General features: G+C 38.7%; 1 protein-coding gene across 1 annotated transcript in view; it reads left to right on the top strand.

Moving 5' to 3' along the window:
• Positions 1 to 17,523, top strand: part of LOC126320037 (glyceraldehyde-3-phosphate dehydrogenase 2-like) — a 107,728-nt gene that overhangs the window by 25,151 nt on the left and 65,054 nt on the right. The window contains exon 3 of the mRNA XM_049993747.1: positions 1,568 to 1,691. Within this exon, the coding sequence (XP_049849704.1) occupies positions 1,568 to 1,691 (124 nt within the window). The remainder of the gene's footprint in view (positions 1 to 1,567; positions 1,692 to 17,523) is intronic.

The raw sequence follows: 17,523 nt of genomic DNA, 5'->3' as shown, positions 1-17,523 counted from the left end.
CGCACACACACACACACACACACACACACACACACACACACACACACACACACACACACACACAACTTAGCTCTACTTTAAAATACTGAACTAGCAGTGCATCTGCATACATTAACGAATAAATTTGTATGAAAGATAATAATGCCTATACTCAAACTATGATCATAATAGAAATTTTATTATGGTCTTAACCTTCCTGTTTTGTGTGGCATTATGAAAAATGAAAACAACTCATTTGTGCCATATCTGTTTCTTGAAAAAGTACCACCTTTTTCAAATGTTCTGCCACTTTTTTCAAGTGCCATCATGGATCCTCACTCTGTTCATGATAGCTTCCTGTACGGTAAATCCAGGTGACATGTAGATTCTGTCTCCTAGATTTCTCAAAAGTGCTGGACACTGTACCACACTGTCAGCTACAAACCAGGATGCAATCAGACAGAGTTTCTTCATAGCTATGTGAATGTCTCAAATATTTGATTAATAGAACCCTTTTTTTATATTTGAGGCTGACTGTTGGACAGAAATGAAAGAAACCATAGGTATATCCCAAGAAAGCTCAGTAGGACCTCTTTCAATCTGAATAAAGCCTACAGAAACAATTCATCAGATAGGATCAGCAAAACTATCAGATTGTTTGCTAACAGTGCATTTACCTATAGGAAAGCATTTTAAGGAAATGAACAACATGGACAAGATTTTCACTTGAGGTAATGAATCACAGCTTTCGTTAAATTTGGTTCAGTGCAAGATAATGACAATAAAAAGAGAAGGAACCTTATAATATCTAAGTGGGAAAGTCTGTGAGCACACAGCACTGTATAATTATTTGGGATTATTACTAAGATATGATGTGACATAGGTACAACCTATAAAATCAGTGTTGGGTAAGGCTAATGTGAGGCTATGTTATGTTGGAAGGGTTATCAAAAAGTGTGGTGCATCTTTAAAAGAAATTGTATGCAGTGTGCTAGCATGACCGATTCTAAATTATTGTTCCAGCAGTTGAAGTCCTATTAAAGTAGGGTGTAAGAGAAAGGCCCAGAGTATTTAAATGGGAATCCTTAAAAGAAACCCACCTCAGTTCTTGTGACAAGAACCAGTGTTTCAGGAAGGCTATGCAGCTATTTTACTGCCACCACTTTATATCTGATTTAGGGATCATGAGAATAAGGTAAAAGAGATTAGAATGAGAAAAGGTGCATGTAGACATCCATTATTCTCTTGCTCAATTTTCTAATCAAATAGGATTAAAAATTGCTGCTAGTAGTATGAATCACCCTCTGCCATGCACTATTCAGGTGCTTGCAGAGTAAGTATGCAGATGTAGAGTTTTACCATTTTAAATAGTAAATATTCAATAATTTTTTGTGTACTGTGCTAATTTTTGTGTAAACAGTTTGCCATCTGCAGAATAAATTGTGCATCTTCAGTGAAATATATTTTTTCTTTGGTATTTAATGTTAAAATCTTTAAACTGCTTTTAATTCAGGAACTTTTCATAAGTAAAAAGTCTTTCTTCATATTTTTTCTTGTCAGTTTTTCTGCTTATTTTTATTTTTAACAGGTTGTTGCCATCAATGACCCTTTCTTAGACCCCGAGTACATGGCTTATTTGTTCAAATATGATTCCACACATGGTATATACAAGGGAGATGTGGCAGCATCAGGAGACAGTCTCATTGTAAATGGTGAGTCCTTATCATTTTCTCTTATGTGAAGTTTCTATTGAAAGATTCTCTGATTTTGAAAAGCTCATTTACTTTTAGCTATTGTGGATTTTTAAAAACCAGAATTGGCTGAGTGTTAAAAAAATTGTCAGAACTACAATCAGCATACCTTCAACCTGCTTTGTAGCAGTCCACTTCGCTAAAATGAGCTGCACACCCTCCACTTAGATAGTGGAAGGTGTAATGAAAAGGAAAACTAATGAGGGACTGGTCTAATGTGACATATTGAAACCTGGTCGGAAACTTTTTATACAGAAAAAATATACCATAATAAACGCTTCATCAAAATTTTTAGTTGCCAGGACAGACTGCAAGCATTCAACCAGTTTAATTGGACAACTTGTAAATGAGCAGAAGCAGCTTTGACATTAGAGCATAACATCAGGTAATGTGAGAACTGTACGAGAACTTGAAGCACTTAAATTTGTGTTATTTCATATCAAATTGTGCAGAAATGTTGGGGAATGATCCACACCATCACACAACTTTCAAATTTTGTGCACTTGAAGTTTACCTGGATATATGAGCATTTCCAAAATGTAAATGTTGTGGGTTAAGTACTTTCTCAGTTGCAATTTAAAGAAATTATATGGATTCAAGAACTCAGGCTTTCATAGGAGAGTTAATTTAAATTGAAGAGGTCAGAATGATTAAAGCTTAAGACACAAGAAGCAAATTTTACAGGAGAGCGAGATAAAGATTTGGAAAAGTCTGTAAATCAAGTTAATAAGTCTTAATGATTTAAAATATGCTTACATTACTGCACTATTTGTTGAAAATGTATTGCTATCCTGTCTCCACCACGTCTCTGCATGCTACTGCAAGTAGTACTATGTCTTCCTCCAACCCTACTCTGCTATTCTCCCCCTCTCTGCTTCAGCCTCCTCCTTACCAGCACCAGACTATTTCTCCCATGATACCCATTTGTAGTCCACAATCTGGTAGAGAGAGAGAGAGAGAGTTGTAGCTACCTGAATGTGTGAGATTTCTATTTCAGATCAATTGATCCCATTGATTTTTTATGATTTTGCATAGAGCATGCAGTACCCATACACCCAATTTTTGAACTCTTCCAATTGCATGCAGACAACATACAATTGTAGAACAATCACACTTCATTACATTTGCCAATTCTTGTGTACACTGATGTGGGTCATTGTAGATTAATATTTTTAAATGTTCGTCATCAAACCCCAAAGGTCTTCCAGAACATGGAGAGTCATTAGTGTCAAAACAATCGTCCTTAAAATGAGAGAATCATTTTATTGCCATTGTCTGTTCAATGGCAATATCCCCATACAAGACGCAAATGTTTCTGGCTGCCTCTGCTGCTGTCACTCTTTGGTGAACTCAAACAAAGGAATATGCTCAAAAAGTTCGAATTTCTCCTTTACACACTCCATTTTCCAGTGTCCACAGTTCTCTCACTATCTCCAAACGACGAAATGTAAATTCAAAAAGTGACAATGAATAACAAATAAAAAATGACAGTAAATAAACCCATAGCCATTTGCTGTAATCTCTTTAAATGCCGTAAATGATCTGTTTCATCTGTATTGTGTGCAGTTCTTTTAGAAAAGGCAAAGGTCTTCAAAATTAGATGTTTACCCTTGTTCCTGTATAAAATTTATTAGTGTAAAACAAATGATGACTTGCCATCAGATGATATAAATGTAAAGCACCAGCTGGGGTATTAAAAAACAAAATTTGACATGTATCAAGTTAGGGGATACTGATCAAGCAGTAATCCTGATAGTCTATTAACAGCACTTGAACGAAAGGCCAAACATTAGGATGGACTTTTGGATAAATAAAACAGAAAACTGAACATGAAAATAGCCTTGAAAAAATTCAATTATTGTCTCTTCTATCACAAACCTTGTCTCAACAAAAAGTCAGTTTCACATTTCAAGTTACTTAATTGAGAAGGGTATTTTATCAGTACCTGAGCATAAGAGGAAAGACATTGTAAAAAGTGTACAGTTTTTATTTAGATGATGAAAATTAGAAATAACACCTGAGAAAAAAGACAAAGTGAGCACAAGGAAGAATTCACATTAACAAAAGCAGCTAGATTTAAATGATTAAGTGAAATGAGCAAAACAGGATATTTAGGAACTCATACCATATGTGTCATCACTTACTACCAAAATGTTGAATTGCTTTTAAATTCTATGTATGTTAAAGAAATGTTCCAAGATCTAATTAAATTATAACATGTGATATAAATAACTGAGCCTGTACTTACCATATGTGTGATACCACACCAGCTCTTTACTTCAAATGTACTTAAAAAATGTAAGAGAAGATCATAATCCTGATGATGAGATGGTTCAGTACGGTCAGTGGTCATCAACAGATAGAATGACTCTAAGTGTTTCAATCATCACTCTATCAGAATTCTGATTATCAGAAAAAGGAGGAGGAAACATCTGATGAAGGATCAGTCTTAATTTTGATGTGTTTCAATGAAAATGTCAGTTCTGTTGTTCAAGATGAAGTATGGAGGTACCATAGTACAGTGGTTGTTGCACTCTTTACACTTTCTTATACTAGGTGTGGCAGCTAAGGCAGAATGAATAAATATTGAGGCGCAATTGTTGCCAAGTTGTAGCAGACAATGTGGTAAATTTCCTGACATTCACAAGTAATTTTTATCGTTTATAGTCTTTGAATTACAGCAGTGACTTTTTTTCCTAATCGAACTACATGCTCTTTTCCTGTGGCATTTGAAAGAAGCTTCTAATCTAACTTCAGTGTCATAATTTGTATGTGACTTGATCAAACAGTATCAAGATAACAGCTCCAAAAACTACTGCCCCACCATCAGAAGTTCCACAAACATTTGCCCTATTATATCAAGTGGAAGCAAACATGTAACTCAGATATGATTCTTGTGTTTACCTTCTTGCTTGAAGCCCATCTGTCTGTGTTATGCTTTTGTGGCAATCAGATAACTTTTTCGTAAAGGTGACATGCACAATGTATAAGACATTCAAAAAATGATGACTGTCACCAAACTATGAGAGTGGTCATGTGGTTGTATGCTGAATAGTATGCAGATAGTGCCAAGCACTCATGATCTGTCTTTACAAACATTATGAAAAAGTTCTAGAAACTGTAATTGTGAAGAATAAAATAGCCGAGGACATAAAAAGAGCAATTGAGGAAAGAAATGGAACCAGCATTTTAACAGCATGACTCACAATGCAAATGTCACAAGGAGGTATCTCAGAAGTACAAGAGGTATCAAACGAGTGTTCTGCTAACACTACTTTCCATTGAATTCAATCCCCTTCACATTTCACTGCAATCGATAGCTTCATGGCAAAAACTTCAAAATTGGTTATGGTTCTCCAAATGTTATCTACTAAAAGTGCAAAGTTATGTGGCATATCTATTCAAAATTACATTTGAGGCTTACAAATGATGGGCAAGTCAGATTTTGCCATGTGCACAATACCATAAGCTGAAAATCAGTGCTGACTCAAATGAAGTGGATAAAAGCAATACTCTTGGTCTGTCTACAACAGTTCCTGATTTATTGATGGGAGTCCAAACAGATATCCTGAATTCCTAAGATAGTGGCAATCCTGCTGCTTCATTATTGGAAGACATCCCACTGGGAATAAGGCAATCAGTGTGGTACCAACATGTAATTACAGGCACCCTTAAGAGAACATCTGGAGATCAAAGGAATAGTCATTCAGGAAATGCAAAATGGTCTTCACGCTTGCCAGGCTTAGCACTTTTGTACTTTTTTCTGTAGGAAAAATGAAAACAAGAGATCTGTTAAGAAACACCAATAACTCACAAAGGCATGAAATGCCTTATAACATTACCTATGCTGCCATTAACTAAGGTGAAATTCAGCATGCATTACTGATTCTCTCGCTTTATAGCATTTAGCAGTGCTCATGGTCAATATTTTGAGCACTTGGTAGGACACTTGGTAAACACACAAACCATACCTGAGTTATGTGATTGCTTATATTGGGTATAATAGGGTAGATGTTTGTGGAACTTCTCCTGCTAATTTTGTGACCTTGCTTTTCAGCATTATTGTCTTGAAACTATTGATAAAGTCCCTCAGAAAAAGTGCATGTCAGATGGAAAGGGAAAAGGGATGTTGAAAATTTTGGATTTTGAATTATTGTAATTTTTACATTCAGCATTAAATACTGAGAGTTAAGAGAGATTGAATATTGGTCTTGGAATATAGGTGTTTTGAGATAATTAATTCAAAATGTTTTTTATTTTATTTCCACGTTTCTGACAGTGAAGTTCCTTGCAAAACAACTCGATTATTTTTGTTGGTTTGCTAAAGAAATTTTGCTTTTATTAATCTTTTCCGTCAAGGCAGTCAATGTATTTTAAACAAAGTGTTTTATTCCACACTACTGGCTAACTGTTCACTGCGTTTCAAGTGCACGTTTTCATCTTCTAGCGCACATGGCATTATGAAACCATAAAGAACAAAATATGAGACTGGTACTCCAAGAAAATTTACATTTCAAAAACCACACTGAAAAGCATAATATCAGGTATTCATTGGGAATCTGGACATATGAAGTGTACTTAATTATGCAGTTTAAATGTGCACATTGTAGCATGGTCATGAAATTCCAGTGTTCTTGGAGTATACTCCGACGTATTATTTCTTTTATGACATAATGTAAGATCTTTTAATGTTTTAAGCATATGAAAATGAGGGCTTTGTGCGTCATCGTAGCTGCGCAAGCACGGAGGTGACTTGTGTGGCGCTCACTGGCAACTGCTGAAACGTATTTGTCCCTGTGGTCCTTAAAGGACAGTTACAGAGCACATTACACTTAATACATGGACAAATTAGAGGCTGTGTATATGTTGTCTATTTGATGTGAAATTCTGCAAAACAGTTTCTGCTTGAAGCATAGCATAAATTAACACCACACTGTTCACAAATATTGTAAGTGTGATTTTCAACACACTTTGAAGCACAATGAACACATCTCTTCCTTACGTCTGATTTTATCCTTCGGTGCTCTGGACTCTTTGGATTGCAACTGGTCTGCAACCTTCTTGATGTTTTCTCTACTGTTGATCAATTCCTTTGTCAACTTGAATAATTTCAAATTAGATTTCTCGCAATGCATTGTCTGAACTCTAGGGATGATGTGTTGATTTCAATCCTGATTCTTCTGCCAATTTTGAATATATTACATATGCATTGTTTACACCAATGTCAAGAAGATCAAAGAACATTCTCAGGTAATACTTAATCTTTGCCTTCCTGTCGATCTCATAAGTCACTTTCTTCTGGTCCATAAGGTCCACCCCTCCCATCCACTTGTTGTACTTTCTTATCATACGAGGACACTGAACACTGATCTTTTCAGAAGAACCAGACTGACGCCTCTTAAGTGTTGTACATGGTATTGGGGAAATAAAATTAGTCAGTAGAAAGACTGGCTTGTTATCCATCCATTTGAGGGTTGTCAGACCATTGCTACTGAGACTGTATGAATCACCGCTTTTCATGTCCTTGTCTGGAGGGAATGTCTTTGGGATGTTTTTACAATTGGTGCGCACTGTTCCACATGATCTGATATTTTGTAAACCAAGGTAATGCTGCAAAGCTGGAGAGTTAAAAAAGTTATCTATGTAAATTTCACATCCTAGTCCGGATAGTGATTTTGTCAGTTGCAGAACTACTGGCTCACCAAGCCCTACTTCAGGACCCGATTTTTTTTTTTTGCCAGTGTATAAATCACACTCAAATAGGTAGCCAGTTTCCGAATCACATCTGCACCACATTTTGAAACCCCATTTGACTAGCTTATTTTTGACATACTGTCGCAAAATAGTGTGTCCTTTGAATCTGATCATATGCTCATCTACAGATTGGGCCCTAGTTGCACTAAGAGATTTTTGTTGAAATGGGTAATTACAGCTCTCACTTTGTATGTGCGGTCTTCCTTTATTGACTGATCTGCATTGTTGGAAAAATGTAAGTACTTTCGAATCTCTTCAAACCGATGTAGTGGCATAATCCGAGCTATATAAGGAACACCTAAATTGGGTTCAGTTGCCCAGTAGTGTCTAAATGTAGGCAAAATATGGTACCCCATTACCAGGTTCATGCCAAGAAATGCCTTGATTTCATCTTCATTTGTGCTGAATGCGTTGCCCAATTGTTCTGCATACTGAATACTTTCAGGAATTAATATATCATGCACCAAATCTTTTAGGCCAATAGTGGAAGAAAAAATTTCAAATGGCTGTGGCATTTCACGATTTTCATTGACACTAAACAAAAGCACTTTCCCAAATTCATGATTCATGTTATCACTGAACTGTCTTGGTTGGTAAGTTATGGACCATTTAAATTCTGGTAAATCTGGAAGGCAATCAGGTACCTCAGCATTTGGTTCTGATATTTCATCTATATGCCTTCTTTTATTGTGTGGGCTATGTATTTCTTTTTCAGGATCTTCTATAATAACATGTTCTCTTTCATCTTCCATATCTCCTTCAAGAAAAATTTTATCTTCTTCATCCAGTAACAGATTATCTTCGTCATTACTACTGCAAGCCTCCAAAATCTGCATAACACTTTCATCAGTGATGAAAAATTCTCTTTTTCTGGAGCACATGATCTAAAAGCAGATTTGAAATTATACCAGTACAAATTTTTCCGCTTATTTAATAAAATGAAAGAATATATTTTCAACCGAATTTTAAATACCATTCTGCTCGTTTTTTTACATAATAGTAACGATTTCATGACATTCAAAAACAAGTACACAAATTACCATTGTGGTACATTGGGACAACTATATCCCAAAGAATGAAAATAAAGCTTTCCACTGATGAAATACAGTTATTTTCTAAATGAATGGTCTAAAGTAAAAGATAAACTTACTTGAATATACTTTCAACCTTTGACAGTAAGGCAGAGAACACAAAACGCACACAATAAGTAAATAAATTTGTGTGTCAGCTCGAAGTGAGAACCACCAACAATAACTGACGACTAATGGTAGTTATAGTAATTGTTGCCACCACAGATGTACGATATTAAAGAAAACAAATATCTGCTTCAAGTAGAGCATCTGCAGTATTTCAACATATCAACTGTGATTACTGTCCAATTAGTAAGGTGATTTATATGTGGGACAAATGTGTCCCATGTATGTGAAAGGGTTAAATCACGAGCGTTTTACTCTCATTTAAAAATCAACTCTTTGATGACAAGCTATTTAGAATAATTTCGAACCCAAGAGATCAAACATTTATGTCATTGCTAAAAATTTTACTGGCACATTTGTGTGAGATATCTTAAAGTGTAATATGCACAAAACAGATCAACATTATGTGTGAAAGCTTAGCTTCTCTTCCAGCTTATTAACATTAGAGACCAATGCTGTATGTTAAAGCTTTGCTTTTTTTGTAGCAACACTATATATGTTAATTTAAACCATTAACTTTTTCTGTTTGTGTGCTCATGCTACTTAACAGTGATGTTGCTATTGGCTGACTACATCACCTGTCCTATGCTCTGAATATTCACTGTCATCAGCTGGCAAGATGACGTGACGAGCTATGACTGCCTTGACTGACTTATGAAAGTGCTTCGCAACCTCTATTTCAATTTTCGTAGTACGAAAATATGCAGTGTACAAGTTGCTGCACAAAGATATTTCCAAAACATGTTATTTTTCCCCTGAGATTCATTTGCTAAAGTGCCAGGAAATTCTACACCCATATATAAAACCTTAACCATTCAAAGGATTGATGAGTTTCATAGTTCTGAGGAAAAATATACTGCCACTTTATATGGAAAAAGTGTGTTTTCCCCTGGGAGAAAATGTACTTTTAACCTAGAAAAATCTGGGATTCCCCCCCCCCCCCCCCCCCCTTGTCTGCGTGTGCGCCTGATGACATATTACAAACAAAGATTCCAAGACTTACCAAGCGGGAAAACGCCGGCAGACAGGCACAAGAACAAAACACACAAACACACACACAGAATTACTAGCTTTCGCAATCGATGGTTGCTTCTTCAGGAAGGAGAGGGAAAGACGAAAGGATGTGGGTTTTAAGAGAGAGGGTAAGGAGTCATTCCATTTTTCCCCCTAAGGGAAGTCTTTCCGCTCCCGGGATTGGAATGACTCCTTACCCTCTCCCTTAAAACCCACATCCTTTCGTCTTTCCCTCTCCTTCCTGAAGAAGCAACCATCGGTTGCGAAAGCTAGTAATTCTGTGTATGTGTTTGTGTGTTTTGTTCTTGTGCCTGTCTGTCGGCGTTTTCCCACTTGGTAAGTCTTGGAATCTTTGTTTTTAATATATTTTTCCCATGTGGAAGTTTCTTTCTATTTTATTTACATCATCATTAATTTGATGACATATTACAGTGTACAAACATTTAAAACCAAGTAAATTGACCCCAAATTGAGAAAAATTGGTGCATACTAAAGTCTTTTTTTTTTTTTTTTTTTTTTTTTTTTTTTTTTTTTTTTTTTTTTTTTTTTAAATCCTGTGCTATGTGCTATGGCATATTTTAGACCAAATTTTGGTTTTAAAGTTATTGATGTGCCTGGAGCCAAAAAAAGTTGGAATTCACAAACCACCAAAAGCAGATTACTTAGATCCCATATTTTGTAGTGACCAAATAATTTGATTTTCTATTTCTAAAACACTTTTCTGAAGGCATTAAAAATCATTCACAAACAACATTTTCATCTTTTCTTCTTTGTTTCTGGAATATTTGGCTGGTTGGGTTCTTCTTCGGTATCCTAATTGTTGGTGACTTAAGATTCTAGTTCAGGTTCCTGTTCTACTTCCGGACACAATGCCTTTTTATTCCTCTTTGATATAGGTTTTGACGTTTTAAAAAGATAATATTTTCATTGGCTTGCCATCCCTTCTGGAATTACTGCACCAGGAAACCAAATAGCCCATTTTCTTTTGGAAGGATCCTGTGTACAAAGGCATTTCTATCAATTTCTACTTTGCAATGTACACTGCCTTTGTGATTAATGATGAACTCAAAATGGGCAGCTTGATGCAATAATTAACCAACAGCCATATGTATTGTAGAAATTTATTTTATGAACTTCTATGTGCTACCAGTTTTGGCATTACATTGATGCTATCTTCAGGCCCCACTCGTCATAGTTGTGAAGGAAGGAAGGAAGGAGCCATATAACTGGATCTGTGAATCAAATCGTCCTGCAACAACTCTTGGTGGCCAGGCGACACAGGCTGTTCATGCCATCCATAATGGACCAACAAAGAAGACCAAAATGGGCAGGGTCTATATTTAGTTATGTGAGGTACCTATTCAAGACAGTTTTAGCCAGTCCTATCTATTCACAGCCGCTTCACGTGTTTCATTGCTACCAACAACACCAGAGTTAACACTTGTCGTAGGTGAAGGTTTTTGTTGCTATAGTAATGTAAGCAGTCAGCAGGTGTCTTAGGGCTGCCAACTGCAAATTGGTTACATCTGTTGGAATTTATAACTGTGGTGTGAAAAAAGGGATCACTTGTCTCTTTTAGCTTATTATATCTACAAAATATTCTCCTTTTATTCTAATTTATTATGTGCTCCTTAAAAGGCCTATAAAGTTTAGGAGATACTATTTTGTGAAACATTGCATACGTAGCTGCGAGATCTAGAAAAGCAGCCTTTGCATACCATAAGGCCAGTGTTATTTACCCATAATGGCAAGAAGGCCGACATTGCTTGCTTTTAGTGATGATATTCACTCCTTTTGGATTCAAACATCTTTCAAATCAATACAATTGTGTACAGAATGAAGTAAATTACTACACTGCACAAAAAACAAAAATAGATGTTTTTTTGACATTATCAAACACTTTTTTAATTTTAATAATCAACAGCCTCATTTGCACCATTTACCTAGAATTCACCTATGTTCCAGTTGGGATAAGCCAACGTTCTTCAGAATAACAGTAACTACCGTTTGTCCATAGTGGACATTGTCAAGCTATAACTACAAATCCAAAAATTATCGTCAGACTATAAAACTTATCTGGATCTGCCTCAGCCCCATTTTGCAACCACAGTGTGGCAGCCATGAGTGCTGCACTGATTCCAGATTAAGTTTTATAATCTGACGATAATTTATGGATTTGTAGTTTTAGCTTGTCGATGTCCACTATGGACAAATGGTATTTACTGTTATTCTGAAAAAGGTGGGTTATCCCGACTGAAACATAGATAAATTCTAGATAAACGGCACAACTGAGGCTGTTGATTATTAAAATTAAAATTAATATATATATACAGTTGCTGATAGGGCTGTGAAATGTTGAAGATATTTAAATTTTTGTTTGTACGGAAAATTTTACTCCTCTATCACCAATTCTCTTTCCACTTTACATCTATAGTTCCTTAAGGAGGGAAAAAAATGTTGTCATAAGTTGGTGACTATAAATGATAAAAATTGCTTGTGAGCATCAAGAAAGTCTGCTATAACTTGGCAAAAGCTGCAGCTTAATATATTTATTCTTTTTGGATATATTTGGGGCTGCCTGTCTTAGCTGCCTCACCCTGTTTATAACAAATAGACAAAACAGTTGCATGTAAGAAGTTTTTGCATTATTTCTGATGATCTAGAACATGATGTCTCCTTGGTGTATCTACATGACTACTCTGCAATTCACATTTAAGTGCTTGGCAGAGGGTTCATCGAACCACAATCATACTATCTCTCTACTATTCCACTCCTGAACAGCGAGCGGGAAAAACGAACACCTAAACCTTTCTATTTGAGCTCTGATTTCTCTTGTTATATTTTGATGATCATTCCTACCTATGTAGGTTGGGCTCAACAAAATATTTTCGCATTCGGAAGAGAAAGTTGGTGACTGAAATTTCGTAAAAAGGTCTCGCCGCAACGAAAAACGTCTATGCTGTAATGCCTTCCATCCCAACTAGTGTATCATATCTGCCACACTCTCTCCCCTATAACGTGATAATACAAAACGAGCTGCCCTTTTTTGCACCCTTTCGATGTCCTCCGTCAATCCCACCTGGTAAGGATCCCACACTGCGCAGCAATATTCTAACAGAGGACGAACGAGTGTAGTGTAAGCTGTCTCTTTAGTGGACTTGTTGCATCTTCTAAGTGTCCTGACAATGAAACGCAACCTTTGTCTCGCCTTCCCGACAATATTATCTATGTGGTCCTTCCAACTGAAGTTGTTCGTAATTTTAACACCCAGGTACTTAGTTGAATTGACAGCCTTGAGAATTGTACTATTTATCGAGTAATCGAATTCCAATGGATTTCTTTTGCAACTCATGTGGATCATCTCACACTTTTCGTTATTTAGCGTCAACTGCCAACTGACACACCATAGAGCAATCTTTTCTAAATCGCTTTGCAACTGATACTGGTCTTCGGATGACCTTACTAGACAGTAAATTACAGCATCATCTGCGAACAATCTAAGAGAACTGCTCAGATTGTCACCCAGGTCATTTATAACTCCTGGAAATTGAAATAAGAACACCGTGAATTCATTGTCCCAGGAAGGGGAAACTTTATTGACACATTCCTGGGGTCAGATACATCACATGATCACACTGACAGAACCACAGGCACATAGACACAGGCAACAGAGCATGCACAATGTCGGCACTAGTGCAGTGTATATCCACCTTTCGCAGCAATGCAGGCTGCTATTCTCCTGTGGAGACGATCGTAGAGATGCTGGATGTAGTCCTGTGAAATGGCTTGCCATGCCATTTCCACCTGGCGCCTCAGTTGGACCAGCGCTCGTGCTGGTCGTGCAGACCACGTGAGACGACGCTTCATCCAGTCCCAAACATGCTCAATGGGGGACAGATCCGGAGATCTTGCTGGCCGGGGTAGTTGACTTACACTTTCTAGAGCACGTTGGGTGGCACTGGATATATGCGGACGTTCATTGTCCTGTTGGAACAACAAGTTCCCTTGCCGGTCTAGGAATGGTAGAACGATGGGTTCGATGACGGTTTGGATGTACCGTGCACTATTAAGTGTCCCCTCGACGATCACCAGAAGTGTACGGCCAGTGTAGGAGATCGCTCCCCACACCATGATGCCGGGTGTTGGCCCGGTGTGCCTCGGTCGTATGCAGTCCTGATTGCGGCACTCACCTGCACGGCGCCAAACACGCATACGACCATCATTGGCACCAAGGCAGAAGTGACTCTCATTGCTGAAGATGACACGTCTCCATTCGTCCCTCCATTCATGCCTGTCGCGACACCACTGGAGGCGGGCTGCACGATGTTGTGGCGTGAGCGGGAGACGGCCTAACGGTGTGCGGGACCGTAGCCCAGCTTCATGGAGACGGTTGCGAATGGTCCTCGCCGATACCCCAGGAGCAACAGTGTCCCTAATTTGCTGGGAAGTGGCAGTGCGGTCCCCTACGGCACTGCGTAGGATCCTACAGTCTTGGCGTGCATCTGTGCATCGCTGCGGTCCGGTCCCAGGTTGACGGGCACATGCACCTTCCAGCGCCCACTGGCGACAACATCGATGTACTGTGGAGACCTCACGCCCCATGTGTTGAGCAATTTGGCGGTACGTCCACCCGGTCTCGCGCATGCCCACTATACGCCCTCGCTCAAAGTCCGTCAACTGCACATACGGTTCACGTCCACGCTGTCGCGGCATGCTACCAGTGTTAAAGACTGCGATGGAGCTCCGTATGCCACGGCAAACTGGCTGACACTGACAGCGGCGGTGCACAAATGCTGCGCAGCTAGTGCCATTCGACGGCCAACATTGCAGTTCCTGGTGTGTCCGCTGTGCCGTGCGTGTGATCATTGCTTGTACAGCCCTCTCACAGTGTCCGGAGCAAGTATGGTGGGTCTGACACACCGGTGTCAATGTGTTCTTTTTTCCATTTCCAGGAGTGTAGATCAGGAACAGCAGAGGTCGCAGGACGCTTCCCTGGGGAACACCTGATATCACTTCAGTTTTACTCGATGATTTGCCGTCTATTACTACGAACTGCGACCTTCCTGACAGGAAATCATGAATCCAGTCGCAGCTTGATTAGAAGTCGCTTGTGAGGAACGGTGTTAAAAGCTTTCCGGAAATCTAGAAATACGGAATCAACTTGAGATCCCCTGTCGATAGCGGCCATTACTTCGTGCTAATAAAGAGCTATCTGCGTTGCACAAGAGCGATGTTTTCTGAAGCCATGCTGATTACGTGTCAATAGATCGTTCCCTTCGAGGTGATTCATAATGTTTGAATACAGTATATGCTCCAAAACCCTACTGCAAACCGACGTCAATGATATAGGTCTGTAGTTAAATGGATTACTCCTACTACCCTTCTTGAACACTGGTGCGACCAGCGCAATTTTCCAATCTGTAGGTACAGATCTATCGGTGAGCGAGCGGTTGTATATGAGTGCTAAGTAGGGAGCTATTGTATCAGCGTAATCTGAAAGGAACCTAATCGGTATACAATCTGGACCTGAAGACTTGCCTGTATCAAGTGATTTGAGTTGCTTCGCAACCCCTAAGGTATCTACTTCTAAGAAACTCATGCTAGCAGCTGTTCGTGTTTCAAATTCTGGAATATTCCATTCGTCTTTCCTGGTGAAGGAATTTCGGAAAACTGCGTTCAATAACTCCGATTTAGCGGCACAGTCGTCGATAACAGTACCATCGGCACTGCGCAGCGAAGGTATTGACTGCGTCTTGCCGCTTGTGTACTTTACATACGACCAGAATTTCTTCGGATTTTCTACCAAATTTCGAGACAATGTTTCGTTGTGGAACCTATTAAATGCATCTCGCATCGAAGTACGTGCCAAATTTCGCGCGTCTGTAAATTTTAGCCCATCTTCGGGATTTCGCGTTCTTCTGAACTTCGCATGCTTTTTCCGTTGCCTCTGCAACAGCGTTCGGACCTTTTTTGTGTACCACGGGGGATCTGTTCCATCTCTTACCAATTTATGAGGTATGAATATCTCAATTGCTGTTGCTACTATATCTTTGAATTTGAGCCACATCTCGTCTACATTCGCATAGTCAGTTCGGAAGGAATGGAAATTGTCTTTTAGGAAGGCTTCTAGTGACACTTTATCCGCTTTTTTAAATAAAATTATTTTGCATTTGTTTCTGATGGATTTGGAAGAAATGGTATTGAGCCTAGCTACAACGACCTTGTGATCACTAATCCCTGTATCAGTCATGATGCTCTCTATCAGCTCCGGATTGTTTGTGGCTAAGAGGTCAAGTGTGTTTTCGCAACCATTTACAATTAGCGTGGGTTCGTGGACTAACTGCTCGAAATAATTTTCGGAGAAAGCATTTAGGACAATCTCGGAAGAAGTTTTCTGCCTAACACCAGTTTTGAACAAGTATTTTTGCCAACATACCGAGGGTAGGTTGAAGTCCCCACCAACTATAACCGTATGAGTGGGGTATTTATTTGTTACGAGACTCAAACTTTCTCTGAACTGTTCCGCAACTGTATCATCGGAGTCTGGGGGTCGGTAGAAGGAGCCAATTATTAACTTAATTCGGCTGTTAAGTATAACCTCCACCCATACCAATTCGCACGGATTATCTACTTCGACTTCACTACAAGATAAACCACTGCTGACAGACGCAAACACTCCACCACCAATTCTGCCTAATCTATCTTTCCTTAACACCGTCTGAGACTTCGTAAAAATTTCTGCAGAACTTATTTCAGGCTTTAGCCAGCTTTCTGTACCTATAACGATATCAGCTTCTGTGCTTTCTATTAGCGCTTGAAGCTCAGGGACTTTTCCAGCGCAACTACAACAATTTACAACTATAATTCCGACTGTTCCTTGATCCAAGCACGTCCTGTAATTGCCAAGCACCCTTTGACATTGCAGCCCATCCCGCACTTTCCCGAGGCCTTCTAACCTAAAAAACCGCCCAGTCCACGCCACACAGCCTCCGCTACCTGTGTAGCCGCCAGCTATCTCGCTCAGAAGACTGTGTTGAATTTTTTGAAATGGAATTTTCTGAAATTCCCTTTGCTTCTGTTGAATATTTCACTAATAAATGTGCAGCACATTACAAAAATTGTAAGATTTTCAGAGATATCTGCTACCATGAGCGCAATTTCGATGTAAAGTGCAGCTGGTTCTCTCTCTCTCTCTCTCTCTCTCTCTCTCTCTCTCTCTCTTTCTCTCTCTCTCTCTCTCTCTCTCTCTCTCTCTCTCCCAACCAGCCATGACAAAATCTCTTTCCTATTGTATTGGTGGCACTGTTAGGACGTGTTAACAAAATCAAGTTTGCAAAGACTATACAAAGGTCATGTTGTTACTGTGTCACAGGTATTTGAATTCTGGCCAGAGAACGTATATGTTATTTGAATTCTTTAGTTTCAAAAGAGGAAACTGTAATTTTCTTTTTCCACACTTTAAAGTGCAAAAATGATTCCTGGAACACTATCTATGCATCACATTGTACCATTATCACCACCCAAGATCAGAGTGAAAAGGATAAACTGTGATACTGATTTTAGTATCCACGATTTCTCTGCACTTCCACCGTTTATGCCAGAATACTCTGTGCAGCCAAACAGCTATGTTGGATATGCATAAGACCCTTTTTGGTATTTGGGGAAGGAAATGTTACATTGAGATACAAGTATCCTCATGGACCATCCCTGTTGTTCTATTGACCCGATAATCATGCTTGTGACCTGTTTTCTGATATTGTATGTGAAGTTAATCACGACAACAACAGGCCATACTTCTTCTTTAAGCAAAGAGTTTTCAAGGAAGCTGG

This window comes from Schistocerca gregaria, chromosome 2 (genome assembly GCF_023897955.1).
Source record: "Schistocerca gregaria isolate iqSchGreg1 chromosome 2, iqSchGreg1.2, whole genome shotgun sequence".
NCBI lineage: Eukaryota > Metazoa > Arthropoda > Insecta > Orthoptera > Acrididae > Schistocerca > Schistocerca gregaria.
The sequence above is the reverse complement of the archived record's forward strand: the minus strand, read 5'-3'. Positions and strand labels throughout refer to the sequence as shown.